Source organism: Gallus gallus, chromosome 6 (genome assembly GCF_016699485.2).
Source record: "Gallus gallus isolate bGalGal1 chromosome 6, bGalGal1.mat.broiler.GRCg7b, whole genome shotgun sequence".
Lineage (NCBI taxonomy): Eukaryota > Metazoa > Chordata > Aves > Galliformes > Phasianidae > Gallus > Gallus gallus.
This window is the reverse complement of record NC_052537.1, coordinates 23921464-23940996: the sequence shown is the minus strand read 5'-3', so window position 1 is coordinate 23940996 and position 19533 is coordinate 23921464. Positions and strand designations below refer to the sequence as shown.

Genomic DNA, 19533 nt, shown 5'->3' with positions numbered 1-19533 from the left:
TTAGCCACGCCCCCGCTTCCCCCCCCGGAAGTTGTTTCCGCAGTGGGAAGGACTCCCTAGGGCCCTTCTAGCCAGGGCACGCTGGCTGCTCTATGGTCTGCTCGGAACGCGGCGTGCCTGGGTCCTCCAGTCGTCATGGAAACGGCGAGCTCTGCCCTGTGCGCTCCCGGCCCTTCCCATCGCCTTCATCAGCTGCATAGGAGCATCTTCCAGCATTCGCTTTACGTTACGTTGTCCAAAATATAAGCACAGAAAAAGAGTCTTCAGTTGTCTTTTACAATTCTAGATCAGATTTTAGTGCTTTCTCTGGAGCCTGAGGTGTACACATTGCCTTGGCCTCTCCCTGCAGCTCTTGCTGATCCAGCACCGTTCACCTGCGAAACAGAGACAAGGCCCCAACCACCACATTCAGAAGCACCATTGCACCCCATTACTTCCTACTGTAGGGTTACCAGCAGCTTTCTAACTATATTGCTTTCGTGAACTTGTGGAAACTGGGTGGTTAATTGCAGCTCTTGTAGTTAGGGAGGGGCGTGGAGGTGTTCAGCCCAGCAGCAGGCCCAGCTGCAGCCCATGAAGGCAGCACAGGTGCTTGTGATGCACAGGTGCTGCGGGATCAGCAGAGGTACAAATGTGAGCTGAGCCCTACCTCTATGTTTTCTTCTTATGAGGCTCTTCTCTTGAAGTTACGTGCCTCCTGTTAGCTTTAGCAGCCTGGTGACTTCCTTATGCTCCCCATCTGAATGGCTCAGTGTTGGAGGAGGGCAGGTGCTGCAGCCCTGGCTACTGCTGCGTGCTTCAGTGAGGCGTGGTGCTGTGCCTGAGTCCTCTACCCAGTGTGTTGCAGAGGTGTGCTGCTAAGAGAAGGCTGCAGGAGGGAAGCTACCTTTTCCAGGTCAGGTTATTCTGCTCTTCCTGGCTCTTGATTCAAGCAAAGGCATCTTCTTTGTTGTTTTCTTCCTTAGGAAGTGAGTATACACCGAGAATCTCATTTCTGCACATATCTGTATACTGAAGGCTTAGCTATGTTGCAATGGCAAAGTAATACTGCTGCTATGAGCGTGCAGGTGAGCAGTTCTGAGCTTTGTTTGGGTTGCATTTCCCTTTCACTTCTGCAAGTCCATGTGCAGCAGTACAGCTGGCTTGGGGTGTTGATTTATGGTACTGCTCCAGCCTGTAACTTTCTGAGTACCTCCTGGTTGTGGAAGGTGTCCATTTAAGTTATTGTGGTGATAGGATAGGAGTCCTTTGGTTAAGGAAAATGCCATAGATCTCTCTGAATGTTTGTATTCTTGGAAACAGAGTTGCATTTTCTCTTCCATAAAACAAAAAAATCAATAATGCTACTTGTGAACTATGTTCTGGTTGTCTAAAGGCTAACAGCAGGAAGATGGAAAAGGTGTATATATATTCTATAGAATCCTAGATCAGCAGAAGCTGTAGCTGTTCACCTTAGGGGTGCAATGAGAGCAGTATTCCCACAGCTAACTTTTTCTCAGAAGCTTGAATTTAAGTTAGAAACATACTGTGGGCGTCTGAAAACATGTTTCTGTGAGAGAAGCTTGTTTTATGAGCTAAAAGAATGACATGTAGTACAACTCCAAATTCTGGAGGTAATCTGTTTCCTTCCCTGTCTGGGCACTGATGCTATGGAGGGTCCACTACAATGAGTTACTCTTTCCTTCCATCTCAACAATGCAATTCCTATGTGGGATCCAGGGAATGGAATGCCAAGTGTAGTCAATACATGCATAGCTAAAGTGCAAGTGTTGGTGTGCTGTGGCGTTGGTTGCTAGTGTGCAACAGCAGAGGAGACCTTCTGTGAGCATGAAGTCGCTCTGGATGAATGGATTCAGGCATTTGCAGCAAGCCAGTAGGTTCTCCCAAGAAGAATTATTAGGTAGAGTCTTGTAATCAAGCAGTTGAGAGAACAGGATGGTGCAAAAGTACAAAAAAAAAGTGTATAAAGCACATTGTTCTGCTATGCAAACTGTCTATGTACAATAAAGAGGTTCCTGTAAGTAACTGGAGCTAGGAAAGGGAGCCAAGGCTGAAGCTGAAGGATTTGTTTTGGTGTGTGTAAAGTCAACAGCTGTGATCAGATAATTACAGGGGAGTCTGAAGCAACTCTTGGAGGGCAGAACCTTGCAAGGCCATCCAGACCCTATCAGAAATGCCATATAAGGCTGAGATTGCCTAGGTAACAGTATCAGGAAGAATAGGCTTGGTTATGGATGTAGCAAAACTGAGACCAATGGGGAAGGAGCGATTAGGGGTGGATTGATTGTTTGGGAGGAGATCTGCTGGAGGAGCCGAGGCAGGAGCAGGGCAAGAAAGTGAGTACTGAAATGAGAGAAATAAGATCTTAAATTAGATGAAGGAACTAAGGAAGGTAGGGCTGGCTGAATGCAGCAGTGCAGGCACCTATGAATGGTGAAGAGCCTGGGGACCCAAACCTGCTGGGATGTTGGAATGGCCCAGCTCCTTGGGCAGCCTTCTGGACTCAGTCAGGCCTCAGTCAGCAAGATGTGGTGTGGGGGGGCAGAGCAAAGGAGTGATGGTGGGAGGGAAGCGAAATGCATCTGTAATTCACTGTCTGTAATGTGTGGTTTGTTAAAGCTTCTAATGAAGTCTTTAGTTGTGCACAGAATGATATAAATAACAAAGAGTTACTAGTAGTGTGTTAATGAGGTTATTGATTCTTCAACTGATTTATTGGAGTGAGCAATCTGTAAAAGTTAGTCTCTTGGATCAGTTTTTGGAACTGTAATCTAAAGGGGGAAAGCTAGCTCTAGAAAGGACAGCAAGGAGCTCATCCAGGATCTCTCAGCTTGGAGGCCTGAACTAACTGATGTTGAGACCTTCCATCTGAAGAGGTGTGTGGATGAAGGAGGTGGGCAGCAAATGAACTTTATGCAATGAACTCTGGGAGGAGGAGGGTGTGCTGTGTGCCAGATGCTCTTCAACATGCAGGAGACCCTTGGGACTATGAATGCAGTGAAGTGCAGATTAAAGAAAGCAGTGCTTGAAAGCAGCTTCTAGAAATAGGGCTGCCTCTGGGAGAGGGTTTGAGTCAGAAGTTGGTGGCTTCCAGGAAGGCAGGCTGGGATCCTGAGATGTGGGGCAGGGACCTGAACTCAGCTGAGGAAGATGGCTCTGATGCCAAGGGTACCTACAGGGAAAGTGAAGCTGGTAGTAGGACTTTTAGTCACCCAGAAACCCAGCCATGGCTAAAGGAGTTGTGCAGAGGAAGGAGGAGAAGCAGGGTGACCTGTGTGTGGCCAGCACTGGGAAAGCTACCCCAGAATCTATGTGGATGGATGCATGGCAGTAGTGTTTAGGACTGCTCTGGCTGTGAGCGGGGCTGACTCTGGGAGCCCTGCTGATGCTAACCCTGCAGTGTCACCTGTCTCTTCTATTGCTGGCAGTGCAGCTGTTCTGACACTGTGTTACCCAGCAGCTGCAGCGAGAGGAGGAGGGGTGGCTACTCCAAACCTTCCTTAGCCAGCAGCCAGCTGCCTTTTGACCACTACTTGGGCAGAGGTATGCAAGGGAGTGGCTCTTGTATCATCAGCGTCAAGTAAAGGCTTGCTCTGCAATGACGAGGACTTTTCCTGATGCTTTGACCTCATCTGGAGCCTGGGCTTTGCGCAGACTCCGAATGCCAGATCTGTACTAGATTTCAGTGTTTCTGGGAATGCTGCTTTGAATAGCTGAAACAGATCTGCTTCCTCTTCAGAAGGTCTTTGCAAGGGATGACTAATATCTTCAGTGCTATTGCCATGGCTGCCAGCACCAACTGGAGCCCTCTTTCTGGTGCACTGACACCGTCAGAGCTCAGAGGAATCTTCTGCCTTGCTGCCTGTCCTGCAGACAAGGTGAAGGTGTTTCTTGCCTTCCAGCTTGGAAAATGAGATAAGCAGGGGCTGCAGCAATGCCCATCTCCTGCAGCACTCCTTGAACCCAGATCCCACTAAAATATCCTGAACAGATCCTCAGAACAAATGTGCACAACCACCTGAATTGGTGGGTTTCTCCTGATTCTAGCTATAATGTCACATCTAATCTTTCAAACCTTTCCCACCCTGTGGATCTGCTGCCCTTTGGGGGAAATGTTAGGCTTTCATTCCAAGTACCTGTGTGTCTCTGCAAAGCCCTTTTATGCCTGGTGTCTGCTTTCAGGCTGCTTTCAGTATTGATTCTCTTCCTTCCCACATCACTGCCAGATACTACAAGGGAGTGTGTCAAACAGCCTCACCCCTCTTCTGAGAAGTGAAGGCAGTGTTCTCCTACCCCACAAGTTTCCATCCCCAAATACCTTACGATAATTGGTGTGGAGAGGCACTGCGTAACAGCTGCCTGGAGGCTGATTGTTGCTACATCCACCGTGGCTTCATAGGAAATGTGTTGTGCATATTTCAGCACACCCACAGTGATATCCAGGGCACATGCCCAAAGCAGCAAGCTCCTCCTGAGCTGCCTGCTTGGTCTTAGCTGCTGTGCTGCATCAGCTGGAGTGCCTGCCTCCACTGCTGCATCAAAATCCCTTCCGAGATGCTGTAAGAGTTCTTCTCTTCCAGAAAGTACATCTTTGTGATGCCTCAGGGATGATGTGGGAACCTCTTGGGAAAGCGTTTACTGCCCCTTGGAGGGCTTTGCTGGAACCATGCGGGTTTACTGTTGTCTTGGAGAATATAGCAAAAAACTGTGATGCTGTTTTTTTTCCTCTTGGGAAAAGGGACAAAACCTGAAAGTGCTTGCAGGATGAAGCAAGCGTGGGAATTTGTGCTCCTAGTTAAAAATTAAGACCCGGAAGAGCCAGCTTGCCTTCTCTGTACCAAGCTGTTGTGCTTTACTGGAATTCCTGTGTTGCTGCCAGGCACGTCTGGCTGAGTGAGAGCATTCCCTCTGGGAGGATATCCAAGTGTCCTGTCCTGCCAACTGGTCCTGCTGATGGAGGAACCAAGTGTTGTATTGCACTGCGTGCTTTCTATGCTTCTTCCTCTCCTCTCCCTCTGCCCCCTGCCAAAGAAGCACCCAAGAGGCCTATCCTGGAGTGGGATTTTCTTCAGAGACCTTGACCAGAAAGAGTGATCTTTTCTGGCAGGCGAGAGAAGGAAATGACAAGGGAAAAATAAGACTTGTTACTGTAATCCTCTCTCTCAAGCTATTTCTAGCTACTGGGATAAGCATGTGAGACTGTCACCAGAGCTTTGGAGTGCAAATCTGAGCCCACGTGCTGGGTGCACTGCTCCTCTAGGCAGGAACGAGCTGTTGTGATCACCCTTGAGTGGAAAACTCCATGTGTGCTGGGATGCTAAAGTGATCCTGTCACTTGGGCAAAGTGGGTCTTCTGTAGGGGCATGGCAGAGCTGCCCATCCCAGAGATGCTGGGGAGATGGGGATTCCTGTGCCCCTGCTGCTCAGAGCTGTGCTCAGTCTGAAAGCAAAATGCCTGCAGCATCTGTATGCACTGATGTGCACCATGCTCTGGTCTTGGTGCATGCTAACATGCGTGGCTTTGTTGGCTGGGAGCATGTAGGCAGACTTCACTTGTCTATTTGAAATGAATGAGTAGGTTTGGTGGCAGTGTCTCTCTTCCAGAGACACCGAAGCTTCCTTTTAAGTTTTTTCACTTTTTTTTTCCAAGCAAGGCCTTTGAGACTTTGCCAGATGGCAACAATTCTGCAGTCTGCTCAAAAATACAGAGATAACTGGAAATAACTCATGACTTCTTCATCCTCTTGGTTAGGGGAAAAGATTGCTCTTACTGTGCTCATTCCTGTACCCTTGGGAGATGCTACAGAGAAGTGGTGACATCTGTGGATTTTTTTTGTGAGGTGGGGAGGAGATCAAGGCAGGAAGAAAGGCAGAAAGGTCTGACAGCTGGGGTGCTGGGACAGGAGGGGACAAAAAGCAGCTAAGGGGAATCTCCTGATCTGCCTTGGTGAAAGCAATCTGCAGACATGCTATAGACATTTCCATGGTGGTACAGTGGCACAACCTCTATGTTGCTCAGCGCTGCAGTCAGGATCACTCCTCTCTTAGAGGCTGTGCAGTCTGGCATGGGTTTGACTGTTTGTGTTCCTTGGGTTTCTACAGCTCACACGGTTGTGTTTTCTTGTACCCCCAGAATCGTAACCGAACAGCTCCCTGAATTCAAAGCTAGCTTTGAGTGACAGTAAAATTCTGCTGTGGGGAGTGTCCAGCAAAGCCATACTCTTCTGTAGTGCTAGGAAGTAACCGCTGCTGCTGCAAACACAGAAATGCCCCAGGCTGGTAGAGCTGTTCAGTGTTATTAGTGGTTGATTCATCCCTACTTACAAGTAACTGTAACAGAGCGGTGAAACGGTTTTCTCTGTGCTTGAGCTACCGAGCCTTCTGTGGCTCTGCATTGCCAGTGTTTTGTGATTTCTCCACTGTGGCTCTGCCTGGATCAGCTGGCACTGAAGCAAGCTTTGCTTGGCAGACCAAGTATTTTGGAAGCTGTGGCGTTGTGTTGGGCTCTTTGAGCTGCACCAGGAGTTGCTGGAGTCAGCTCTGGCAAAGCCAGGGAGAACCTGAAGTAGGGTGTTCTCTGCAAACCCAGAGAGTGGTTGTGTTCATCTGGCTGTGATCTTCTTGGGAACCTTCTCATTCAGCTCCAGCCAAGTGGGGCTGAAGCCTCTTCTAGCAAGGTCAGAAGGGCTTGAATGGAGAAGAGCCTTGTTTTTTGCTGATACCTTTCTTACTGGTTAGTTCCTCATTGCTCCCTGCAGGTCCTGGTGTCCTGGTTTGGCTCCTGGGCCCAGCAGTGCCAGCCCCTCCACTCCTGCCCTGTGCCAGCAGGAAGGAGCAGAGAGCAGAGCCCAGCTTGCCCTTTTGTGCTTAGGACCTCCAAACCCCAGGCAACAGATCTGAGGGTTTTACTGAGGTTCTGCAGAGCTTGACACAAAAGCAAAGGGAGAGAGTAGGTAACAGCCTGAAGAGACAGGTCAGCCTTGTTCCCTTCTGCCTTTCCCCTGCCACAGCTCCTGAAGAGCAGGGGAGAGAGGTGCATGCTGTTGTGTGCTTCCTTCCCACACTTAACACTTTCACAACAATGGAAGTAGAAACAGGTGAAGAGGAAGAAGAGGAGGGATGGATAGGGGCTGGACCCCTTTCTCAAGGAGTGCTACTTAAATTCATATTTTAGTTTTCACCACCTGGCTGCTGGTGCCTTCTGGCTACAGATGGTCTAGTCTTATTTCCCTTAAGTCTTACTTGCTCAGCTTCCCTGCGAGTGTGGGAAAAGGTCAGGCAGGCTGGCACTGGCTCTGAATGCACTCGATGTGTTGCATCCTCACTCAGCTCTATAGGGTCCTGAAGGACTTTGCTCCAGCTGTGTTCTCCCTAAGCCAGCCCCTGGAAACTGGAGCAGCATGAGGGACAATGTGAGCAATACATACTAGTGCAATGGTGAGATGAGCCACGTTTTCAGCCCCTGAGGGTGCAAGGCTGCAGACAGGTTGGAGCAGGAAAAAGGCAGCTCTGGGCTGCTGTGGAACAGAGCCCTTGACAGCCCCTGCGACTTGCCCAGACAGCTTTGCAGCTTCCCCTGGGGCTGCACCACTCTCTGGCTTATGTCAGCTGTCAGCACCCTGCTTGGGGTGATCTGCTTCCAGGGATGTGTCCTCAAGTCTGCGGTTGGGCATGTGATTGCTGCCCTGGATCTCTCCCAGCTGCTCTCAGTCCTCATCTTGTTCTCCCTGTTATCTCTTCAGTTCGCTTCCTTTTGTTAGCTGTCCTGCCTGTCTGAGCAAGTAGTGTGTTTCCACCACCATCTCACAGTGCTCAGGCTGCCTTGGTGCAGGAGGCCCACAAGCATGGTGCCTGCTCTCCTCCTCCCAGACGCCTACGGTGCTGGGTAAACCTCAGTCAAGGCAGTTATAGATGTTGTATTATTTGAAGCAGCTTGAGCCTTCATTTTTAAAGGGCTATGACAAAGTAGTGTAGACTTCTTTTCCTGTATTCCTGTCTGGGGAGGTGGCAGTTGTGGTGAGTTCTGACTCCTGGGCTACAGCTGCGTGAAAGGGCAGAGCCTGGTCCAGGATGGCTTCACTGTGCAGGGGCTGGGCTTTGGTTCTGCCCTGAGGCAAAAGCAGGCTTCAGCTAGTGCCGATCAGCTCAGGAATGCCTTGTGCTGGTTTAAAAAGGAAAAGTTGCCATTGTGTAGCACCCAGCATTGCTTGTAGCAATTTCCTGGGGGCTGCCGAGCTGGACTGGAGGAAAGCACTGAACGAAGGAATGAGTTTCATTTACCCTCTTGCCTAAGGTGAGAGTTGCTGGCATGTGGCAACTCTGTAGTTAAGGGTGAAGGTTCTGAGCAGGGGGGAAAAAAACCTTGTTGCTATGCGCATGGTCTCTTCTGTCTCTGGCAGCAAGCTGTTTAAAGCAAACACAAACCCTAAGCGTGTTGTATGTGTGCATTCCCTTCCTGCTCTTGGGGGAGAGAATGAGTCATGGGAGGACATTGCTCAATGCCCTGGAGGGCGATCTGGTCCTCTGAGGGCAGGGTGGGGACAAGCTGAGCTGTGGGGCAGAGTTCCTCAGGGTAAATACACCCTTGAATGTGAATGGTAGCCAGTGAGACCAAAGTGAAAGGCCTCTGCATGAGGACTTGCCAGAGTAGTTGTGGATGTGGACACAGACCTACCTGTTTGCATGATAACCTGCAGGAATGGGGACATCCTTTTATTAATCTGTTGGTTTGCATACAGTGCTGGGTGCATCTCTCTAGTCAGCTTGGTTTGGGAGCGTATAACTATGTAAAGTTTTTCTCTTCCACTCCTGTCCTCACAGCTGTTGAAACTCAGCAACTGCTCTGGCCAAATATCCCTCGTGTAAAGCCCCAGCTCCTGTGCCATGTACCAGCCTGGCTTTGTACCGCGGGGCTACTGTCCAACCATGGTCCCATCTCCTCCCTACACCTACTTACCACTGCGCGCTGGGAGAGCGGAAGACCCAAACAGCTCCATGATGTTCCCTCCCATCTACATGCACAACTTCTACAGCCGCCCCATGACCTTTGTGGTAGACAGAAGCAGCTATCCTGACTATGTGGGGAGTCAGGTGGAGTACCACCACTTGTACAGTGCCTCCAACCCCTACTTCCATCCGTACTACACCTGGCATTTACCCGCTGTGGTCCCTGTCCCGCTGTACAATCCATATGCAACCTACAGTCCCTACGCTGCCTACCAGAGGTCAGACCAGTATCGAGACACGTGGCCTGAGGGCTTCACCATGAGAGGGGAGCTTCAGTGGGGGAAGCTTGGGAAGGTGTTTGGACCAAGGAAAGACCTCCCAGAATTCGTTAAGGATGATCTCCGGAGGGTTTATGGCACCTACCCACGGACCAATGTCTCCATCACCTACCGGAGAGGGGAGTTCTTAGTCAAAGCAGACCCCAAGGTAGGAGAGCAGGAGTACACAGTGGAGAAAAATGTCATCCAGAGGGCTCTGACCCCCAGTGCCAGTGAGGCAGATGACAGCAGTGAGGATCGGAACAGGAAGAAGAAAAAGAAACTGAGACGTTGATGTGGTTGGTCACACAATAAACGGATGCTCCATGGTCCCAGAGAGCCAGCTGGCAGCTGGGAAGCAGCTCAAGCAATGGGTGCCACCACTCCCCTGGGCTTTTAACTCCTCTGTGTCCTCCACAAGCCTATGGCAGCTTCACCTGTTTGATGCACAATGCCTGTCCTGTGAAGAAACCACCTGGCACTTGTCTGTCTGTCTGTCAGATCAGCAGTTTGGTCCTGGTTTTGGAATGGATTCTTACCACTGGTTTGGTTGGGTGGCCACAGGCTGGGAGGGGATTCCCGGAGAGCAGCCCTTGGTTAGGTGGCCCTCTTCCTACACTGTCTAGGGGAAGGTCCTGGGAGCTGGATCCCTTCCTGGCACTCACTTGAGGAGAACAAAACTGGATTTCCTTTAAGTTGAAGGCAGTGCAAGTCCCACAGGGGAGAGGAGTTTTCTGGCACTGTAAAGAGTAATTATCTGCATATCATTACTGCTGTTTTATGGCTGTACCGTTGTGCTTATGGTGTGATGCCTGCACACAGCACTTTGCTGCACTCTGGCAGAAGATCTTGGTGTCCTGATCCTCTTACACTTGGTAACCTGGTGCTTGTTCCTCATGGCCATGTGTCCTGGCTGAAGTGGCTGCCTGAGGCTCTCCCCCGGGTCTGACCCAGCTCTGGCTGGGGGTGCTGCCTTGCTGCTGATAGCAGAGCCCTGTGTCCTGTGGCACCTCCGTAGCTGCTCTCCTGGATCTGAGAAGGACTTGCTTGTGAACTTGTGCCTTTTAAATGATTATAAATAAACAATTCAAAAAATAATGCAATTTTTTTTCCTGCTTTTTAGCTGTGAACAACTCTCAACCTGTTCTGGAAGCTTTCTACAAACTCAGGATCTTGACCTGTGCAGTTAGTTCCCTTCTGGTGTATGTCTCCTTGCCTTGCTGGTTGGTAACTGAGCCCCACTCCCAACTGTGGGGTGTCCCAGAAATGTAGCCCTCTTCCCCCCCTACAATTTCCTTCCAACAGGCTGTATTGGAGTTGAGCTTCCCAATCCCAATGGAAGGAAAGAAAGGAGTGCTCTCTGTCAGCATGTTGATGGAGTGAGCCTGTGAGAGTACATCTGGAGACCCTTGGTGGCTTTGAATTGCTATAGAGAAAGAGCAAGTGGATTTTTTTCTTTTTATTTAATGTAACTGTTCCATTTGTTTCTCTGAAATAGGTGAGCTCTGCTGCTAGATGAAGCAGTGGGAGCTCTGAACCAAAAAAGCCACTACAGAAACTTCAAGTAAAGCTGCTTCTGCTCCCTAGCTGTGCTGTGAGCAGTGGGGCTTTGCTGAATGGGCAGGGGTTGGCTCTGCCAATGGCTGGCAGTTGCCCCTTCACCATCTGATGGGCGGCAGTTTAAGCAGTAATCCCAAAGCTTGCACTTCAGATCCCTGTGTGGTGATGCGGTGGTCAGATGTGGTGCTGTGGGTTTTCTCCAGCATCACAGAGCTGGTGTAAGTGTGGCTGGGCTGTGGTAGGTGAGCTTCTGCAGCAGGTGCAGAGCAGCACATCTAAGGGACAGAATGGGGAGCACAGGGCTTGCCTTCTGTTGGTGGTCAGATGCTGCATGAATTGCCAAGGCCTGCATCAGTAGTTATCCTAAATGTCACTCTCCCAGATGTTTCTGCTGACAGTTTTGTAACATGGTGTAATGGAAATTGTTCCCCAGACTTGTTCAAAGCCTCCCAGAGCCATGCTACGGATGGGTGGAAAGAGCCAGTTGTGTCCAGAAAAGCTTTCTATGGAATAATGCAGCTGAGCTGCGTGAATACTTGGCAGCAGCACTGCCTGTCTGCTCCCACAGCCCACTGTGCCCTGTCCTCCTGGGGACAGCCCAGGGAGCAGGCATGGCCCATGGCTTTAGCCTGCTCTGTTTGTCTTCTCTATGCTTTATTAGGTTGCTCTGCCCGGAATCTGATTTCTAGGCACACCCAGGCTGTTGTGTTGACAATGTGTATTTTTAGCACAGACTTACAACCACTGGGAGGCAGCAACATTTATTTCCTTAAGTTCCATTCCACTTCCAGATGGAAGAACCATTTTGTAGCAGGGCTTTTTATCCCTTTGGGGAAGCCTGCCACAAGTGACCGCTGCTTCGAGCAGCTCTGAGTGTGGGGCTTTCCACCGTGGTCATAACTCACCTCCATCCCTGCTGGGATCTCTGTGCATGTTTGTGCAGGCACAGCACTCGGCTCCTCTCTCTTCCTGAAGGCTGGAGGTTTATTTGCTGCCCAACTGCAGAACTGAATCCATAGGGCATTTTTGGATGCTTTAACGCCTATGGAATTCAGTTCTCAAAGCCAAGCAGCCAGTCCTCGCTGGCTTCCCGTTGCCCCATGCGGCCGCATCTCCATCTGCAAGGAGGAAAAAATAGCAGAGAGCTCACAGTGCCAATGACGCAGCGCAGGCAATGAGCTGACACAGATTTTGCAATGGGGAGCTGCTGCAAGGAGGGGGCTCTGGCGCTGCTCTGCCCCAGATGCAGCACAGGGAGCTGTGGCTTTATTTGGAAGCATTGCTGAAGTTGGCTGGTGGTTTTTTTTTTTCCAGTGCTTCCACGTGTCACCCTGTCATTCGGAGCTGCTGCAGAGTTTCAGGTCAGCCCTGGGCTCTGCAATATGCTGGGAGAGTTAGTGCTGCTTCCAGATGTGCTTGTCAGGAACAGGTGCCTTAGGAATTTTGTCTATGTACCTGCCTGTGCCTTGTGCTGCTGCTGGTGCCACAGGTGGGCAGTGGTGGGGGCCCTGGTGAGTGGCACCAAGCTGCTGCAGGCACATGGGGGCAGAGCCGGTCCTCACTAAGTGACACTCATTTTCAGCCCAACCAGGAGCTGGCAGTTGGATGCACGGGAGACGTTTTGGCTCAGCTGTGGCTCAATGCGGTGCTGACGGCAGCAGCACGCGGTGGTTGGGAAGGAGCACAGCTGGGAGGGGTGCATGCTGGAGTCGAGCCCCCAGCTCTGACAGCTCAGCTTCGGGACAGGAAATGACACATGGCCTTGAAGCACCGGCAGAGATTTCAGTGGGGAAGCGCCCAGCAAGTTTTGGCATGAGGAACAAGCTCTGTGGTGGCTCAGCAGCCTGCCTGGGGATCTATTTAAGTCTCCATGCAGGGAACCCAAGTTCAGCTGGGGCAGTGTGAACCCGCTGTCCTGGCAGGGTGCCTTCTGCTGCCACTGTGTTAGCTGGAAGAGGTGGCTCAGGGCCCTGGCAATGCTGTCTTTCAGGCTGCCTCCAGCTCTCAGCTGCTCTGAGCAGCCGCTGCTTTGGGGGACTGAAAGGCAGAGAAGAAGGAAAAGCTTTCTCTAGGCTTTCACTATGTGCTGATTTTCAAAGAAAAGGGAAGGATTGCAGGCAGAAAAGCAGGAGGGAGGTCAGCCTTGATGTGTCCTTCCTTGTCATGCCCCGAGAGATGTCCCCATCCCTCTGTGCAGCCCTGGGGAGATAATGTCTGTGGAGCCACATGGGATGCCTATAGCGGTGTGCTCTGCCCTGTCCTGTGCTCTGGCATGCCTGGATGAAGCAAGGCCAGCTCCAGGCAACCTGGGTTTGGCATCCTGACTGTGGGGCCTGAGAATCTCCCAAAGTACCTGGGTGTGATGGGAAGCGCATGGGGGCTTAAGCATAAACAGCTCCAGCTGCTTCATGTGGCTGTTTTTGCTTGTGGCTATTCCTGCAAGCTGCATCCCCACAACACAGCGTCCCTGAGGCTCTACTGGGGGCACAGAACCACAGGCACCTGCAGGAGGTAGGAACTTGTCTGGTAGAAGCTGGTTCATACGTGGGGCTTTGGGGAGCTGAGGTGCTGGTGCATCCCATGTGCCGTCTGTGCTAGGCTCTGCTCTGAGCCCTGCCTCCTGCTGTCCCATCTCCAAGCTGATAAGGAAGCAGTGCCCTCGAGTTGGCAGTGCCAGCTAATTAGTGCAGGATGTGCCTGGGGCCAGGCAGCAGTCACATGGGTGTTGCACACCCTTGGTGCTGGGACATTCATCCAGATGGTCCTGCTTTGTCTTCTCAGGAAGTCTGCAGAAATAGTTACGCACAACCACCCCCCCCTCCATGGTTAAATATCAGCGGGGTGGCTCTCGTTCCGTGGATTGCCCCAAAAGCTGCAGCTAGAACTGAAGCCAGGCTGGAGAAACTCAAACTTGTGGATCTGCCATCTCCTTCCCCACTGCCTGTGCTGGAGCAATCACCCTGACAGCAGCAAGATGCATCCTCGCTGCTCACCGTCAGCCACAGCTGGGCTTTGGCTCCTGGGAGAGCAGCAGCATGGGAACAGCCCTGGCTCTGGCATAGCCCCCCCACAGCACTCGACCCCGGCACTCACCGGCAGCTCCCGGCTCTGTCTCTCTGGCAGCAGGACTGTGAGCCGTGCGGCGCAGGCACCGTTAAATACTGCAGCCGACTTACTCACTTCTCTTCCTGGACGGCAGCGTGCGGGGTTCCCACCCACTTCTTTCACCTTTGGTTTCCAGGCTTTCTGAGAAAAGGGGAAGCCGTGGGAGGGAGCAACCGGCATCCCCGTGCTAGGGGGGCAGCTGTGCGGAGATGTGGTCTCCAGGAGGCTCTGACACACGGGAAAAGGGCAGATGTGGGAACAGGGACTGCTCCCTTGGGCACGGCCGGGAATCCCCAGTGCTGTGGGGCTGAGGGGCTTCTCCTGCCCTGGCTGAGCGTTGCCTCCCTGGCACTGCTCAGGAAATGCTCAGCTGTGCATTTGGGGATGCGGTATCCCCTCTGGGACTCAGATGGGCCTTAGCATCACCCAGCCTTGGGCCAGCCACCTCCTCTCCCACTGCCCCCAGCCTGGGGGCTGGCGCCCAAGTCACCCACACACGGTGAGCTGTGCCTGGCCTCGGCCTGCAGAGCCCTGTACTGATTGTTGCAGTGGGCATGGGTGCACCTTTTAACCCAGCAGCACCCCTTGGGACACCTCCAGCCCCACAGATGTGCCCGGAGCCTGCAGCCACTGCTGACTTTGGCCAGCTAAGCACATAGGGCTGCAAGGACTTCTTTTCAACAAGGTGACGTTGGCTGCTGTCCTGCTGCTGTCCTGTCCCCCTCGCACCACTGGGCGCCACTGTTCTGCTCAGACGTGATGTCAGGCCCCCTGGGGCTCCCCTCTGAGTTGGAAGTGAGAGTGGGGCACTGGCAGGGGCTGAGCCGATGCTCCCTGTCCTCCTACGGCAATGGGCAAATACATCAATATGGGAAAAGGGTATATGGATGGAAGGCCATATCAGTGATCCTTTCTGCCTGGACTGTGAGTGCCCGTGTGCTCTGCTAACATCTGCCAAGTGTTTGTGCTTTTGGGGGCTGTGTGTGTTTCAGGGCAGGAAGCACCCGGAAGGCTGCAGGGCTGAGATTACCGAGCTGCTGGCGGCTGGGCTCCGGCGGCTGCTTTGCACCTGAGTGTGTGAGATGGAGCCAAGGGCTCCATCCATTTACCACACAGATCCCTAATGCAGCCAGCATCTCCGCTTCAAGGACCCTGCACAGCAAGAGCTCTGCTCATATTGCAGCCCTCTGGGCTCAGCTCCCCTCCACCTGAGGAGCCACTTCTGCCCCATGTCACATTTTCACATCCTTAGATACCTTTTGGCCACACAGATAGAATCTGGGTGACATTTCGTGAGCCTACAGGATGGGGAGAAATGGAAATGAGCGGGGGGACTCAGGATGGAGGAAACGAGCAGCCTCCTCACGCTTGCTGCACTGGAAGCACGATCGGTGGGAAGGGAGTTTCTTGGGTTGTGTTTCCCCTCCAGGTTCCTGTTTTCCCTCCAGCCCTGCTGGGAAGGGCTGTGAGCCCCAGGCTGGTATTTTCCCCGATAGAGAAAGCCGTGTTCCTGCTTGAAAGGAGCCTCATCAGGGTCGGGAGTTTTGTGTGGCCAAGCAGGATGGGTTCTAGAACAGGTTCAGATCTGGGACCCATCCAGAGCCCCATGTGCCAGCTCTCAGCTCCTGCACCTGACTCTAGTGGCAACACCCCACTGAGCCTGTGGCTGGGGTCAGAAGGACCCTTCATCCCAGCAGCCTCACAGTGGGATTTTGGGTGCTGAGCCCTGGTCCCACAGCTGGGTTAGGGGCAGGCAACATGCCTGTTCCCACAGCATTCCATGCTCACAAACATCCAAAAAGGAACGCCAAGGGAAATGTCAGCATCGCTAGGCAAATCCTTATAGCTAGCGCTGCAATCAACACGATATAAAGGCTTGGGGCTCAGCCAGCACTGCTCTTTGCAAATGGCATTCTTTTCTTACACCTGGGGGACAGCGGGAGCGAGTGCTGGCGTGCTCTTAGCACTGTAAGTATTGCATGGGGCAGTGGATGCGGGCGCTTGGTGGTGCTGGGCTGCAACTCCCCAGACCAGGAACTGGGGCAACACTGCTCCCGGAAATCCAGCGGGGATCCACCCACTGTTTACAGAGGAAAGTGCAGTGAATCATCTGTGCATGGAAGGAAAACACATCAACTGTTGGGGGTTTTCAGGCCTTTCCAGGCAAACAGGGGTTGCACATGTAGGGAGTGAATCCTACTCAGTATCCTGTGGGGTGCCCGACTTGTCCCATCCACCCCACAGGACAGTCCTGTGTTGCATGTTGGCAGGATGGAGGTGACACAAAGGTCTCTGCTGCAGTTGCCCCAACACACGGCACAGAGCCTTGGGGATGCCATATGGTGCTCCACTGAGCCTCCAGGACACAGAGCTGGGAGGGCCCTCTGAGGTCCCTGCTCAGCAGTGAACCAGCAGTATCCCAGCACAACACACTATGATGATTCCTTCCACCTGCAGCAAACAGGTGAGATGAGGTTCACGTGCCCACAAAGGGCTGTGTTACCCTCCAGCCACGTTGGCTAGAGGAAAAACAGGAGAATGTCCTTAAAATGTGGGCTGAGGCAAGGAAAGAGGATGCTGGGCTCCGCCAGCAGTTGGAGGACATCAGAGTTTGAGCCTCCTTTGGGTCTGCTAATAGGAGACGGGGAGGGCAGATGGCGGGCACCTGCTGCCAGCAGGTAAAGGTCACTGTGGGCAGCCCTGGTGGTTTCTTGTTGCCTTCCTCCCAGGGGAGCATTTGGGGTCTTCAGAGAGCCTCCAGGAGCAGAAGATGGAGGGAAGTGGAGGTATAGGGGGAAAAGGGCCTCAAAAGTTGGCTGAGGCTCTTGTGGGTGTGGTAAAGGGCTGATCTCGTGTAGGGGCTGCAACCCTGCCTGTATGGGGTCAGTAAGGTCACAATTCCCCAGGGAGGACAGGAGCCGGGTCAGCGGGGGGGCAGAGAGGAGAGCTCCCAAACCCCACAAGTCGGGGGTGCCTGAAAGCCCCCAAATCAGAAAAAGGCCCCATGGAGCTCTGGCTGCAGGGACTGCTCTATGGGGCACGGGGACACGCCGGCAGCGGGCGCTAGGGGGCTGCACGCTCCTGCTGTTGCTGTCGGAGGAGCGCAGAGAGCTGCCGATCTGCTGTGTGCAAACCCGGCCGAGAGAGCGCCGTAACTTCGGAAAGCCATCCGCTGCGTGGATTCCTGTTACAGATATCAGGAGGAAATTAAAATGCCCTCCTGTACAGCACCTGCTTTCTGTTGGAAATGGGGGGGTGGTGATTAAATCTCCTGTGGTTGTGTTGGGTTTTTGTGGCGGTGTCTTTTTCTCACTTGCAGCGCGAGGGTTTGGTGCGATCCCTGCTAGGGAGAACGCTGTTGCTGCAGAGCTCAGCCCCCTCCAGCAGCTGTTTGTGTGCAGGGTGTACACCAATGCAGTCCTGTAGCAGTGCAGCAGGTCAGGGAACTCTACTGAAATGCGTAACCTTTGTTCCGGCCTACGGAGGTGCAGTGCAGAGCCCAGCACGGCTGGGCTGGGAGGCGTTCTGTGCAGGGTGCTGCTGCTGCAGTGCACCTCGGACATCAAACTGCCCCCTAAGCCTCAGCTGTGGGATTTGCACTGCAGCAGTTGCTCTTAACTCGGGGTTTGATGTGCGGATCAGAACAGGCTGTTTATGTAGACAGGCGGCAGTCTTTCCTTGGTAGCTCATCTGCTGGTTGATAACAGCCGTGGGAGGCTGAGGGTGGCTGCCCAGTCTCACTCTGAGGTTGCGAAGATTGGGTTTGGCTGGAAGCAGGAGGCTGTGGTAGAGAGAGGCTGCCCTGAGATGACAACATGAAATAGAGCATGAGGAGACCCCCACTGGTGCTGCAGCCAAAGCTGAGAAACACACTAAAACTTCAGTACTACCCTTCTTGAAACCTGGACGTGGTCACATTAGTACAGTGAGACCACATAAGTGTAGCTGTACTCAGCTGCCCAGCAAAAGAGCATCACACTTGCTGGTAACACAGGCTGTAGTTGCCAGTGCTGACCATACAGCATCAGCCCCGTGGCGCTGCATGTCCACTGCTCACTTAGGATGAAGGTGTTAAGGATGGATTTTCTTGAATGTATGATGACCAAAGTTAAGAGCTAATATGTAGTGACAATGCGTTATAATGCCTGAGAATCCTCAGTATGAAGAGCATCAGTGAATGCTGTAGAAATGCCTGACCCTTCTTAGGTGGGAATTCTTCCAGCCAACCCTGCTCATTGCCCAATTCTGTGTATTTCTAGCAGCAATTTGGCTGTAGATCCAAGAAAAGCCTATGACTCATCCCACCCCTGTGGTATGGGCCAGCATACGGGAAAAGAGTGCTTGAGTGCTGGACTGGGAAGGTGCAGAACAAGCGTGTGAGAGGGGAAGTGTGCTACACTTGCTGCCCTGCGCCTGGAGGAAATGAACGCAACAATTCAACCTGAACTCTCAGCAAGGGTGAGGTTTACTTTTAGGAGAACTGATTTCACTCCCACTTTCACAAGCTTCATACGTTCATCCTCCTCGTCCTCCCACACTCAGGGGTGTCGAGGCAGGGCCTGACCCGCATTGCTCGTGTTTTGCAAGGGGTGAGATGCTGCTGGCCCTGTGACCCCTCGAGCAGCCCAAACCCAGCTTGTGAGCAGATTGGAACCAGTTTTGGGGCAGGTCTCTTACCAACCCTTGCATGGTTAATTGTTTTGGCCTCTCACTCACTTCCTTGCCATATACACATTCAAATCTGTCGCCTGTTTTCCATTACCTCCCGTTTCATCCTCGTATGTGCCACGTACAAAGAGATGGAGCCGGTCTTCGCTTCTTGTCCCCCTGCTATTGCTGGATGGGTATAGCAAAGTAAGCCTGGGCAGGCTTGAAGGAAAAGAAAGCTCACTGCTGCAGCCGCTCAGATGGGCTATGGAGAAGCAGGGCTGGTAAGCAGGCAGGTGCAGCCACCAGACTGCAGAGCACACAGAGCGGTACACCATAGGCTGTGAAGGCAGCTGTGGGACAGCCAGCCTGCAGGGCTGGTAGCTGAGCACCAGCTGTAGCTTAAAAGCACGATTACTAAAAAGACTGATGGGCCAAAACGTGATAGCAGTGGAAGGAGCGGCACATCTAAATGGGCACGGAGCAACTCTGGGCTTCGGCTCTGCTTTACAGCCTCTCAGTGCTTGGTTTGCTTGGTGCAGACATGACGTGAAGGGAAAGGAAGGCTCCATCTTTCCTGGGTGCAATTAGTAGCTGTAGTGGTAAGAGTTATTCTAATTAAAGTCGCTCGTATTCTCACAGCTGTACTTGTTCGCCCAACAGTGCTGCTGCCTACATACTCGCACTTAAGGCCTGCTGAACGGCGCTCACACCACACCAAGCGCGCCCACCGAGGGCACCGCCCCGCGTTCCCGCCGAGGCCTGGGCCCGCCCCCTCCGGGCACGCACCAATCAGAGAGTCGGGCGGCGGGGAGGAGCCGTGACTGGCTCTCCCTTTCTCCTTTCGGCGCGGAAGGCTAGTCCCACCTCCCGCACTCGCCGCAGCCAATCGCAGCTACGCTTTGTCTCCCTGTCCCGCCCGCGAAAATGAAGAACCAATGCGAGGCGTGAATCCTTC

The 19533-nt window shown here is 52.7% G+C and overlaps 2 protein-coding genes and 1 non-coding gene across 4 annotated transcripts; 1 reads left to right on the top strand and 2 right to left on the bottom strand.

The window, feature by feature from the left end:
* The first annotated feature begins 655 nt into the window (after positions 1-655).
* Positions 656-11796, top strand: LOC107053690 (uncharacterized protein C10orf95 homolog). 2 transcript variants are annotated; one of them, XM_015288746.4, is made up of 2 exons: positions 656-895; positions 8821-11796. In XM_015288746.4, the coding sequence occupies exon 2, from the start codon at positions 8884-8886 to the stop codon at positions 9556-9558; it is 675 nt and encodes a 224-aa protein (XP_015144232.1). In that variant the 5' UTR covers positions 656-895; positions 8821-8883; the 3' UTR covers positions 9559-11796. The 2 variants fall into 2 exon arrangements, with proteins under 2 accessions (XP_015144232.1, XP_046799257.1); XM_046943301.1 differs by lacking the exon at positions 656-895 and adding an exon at positions 2291-2336.
* A 1-nt stretch (position 11797) lies between these two features.
* MIR146B (microRNA 146b) lies at positions 11798-11902 on the bottom strand. Its single transcript, NR_031543.1, has one exon. It is a non-coding gene; the product is annotated as a microRNA 146b (primary transcript).
* LOC121113369 lies at positions 11885-19356 on the bottom strand. Its single transcript, XM_040702965.2, has 2 exons — positions 13917-19356; positions 11885-11941 (listed from the first exon to the last, which is right to left on the bottom strand). The coding sequence occupies exon 1, from the start codon at positions 17489-17491 to the stop codon at positions 16448-16450; it is 1044 nt and encodes a 347-aa protein (XP_040558899.1). The 5' UTR covers positions 17492-19356; the 3' UTR covers positions 11885-11941; positions 13917-16447.
* Positions 19357-19533: the final 177 nt, after the last annotated feature.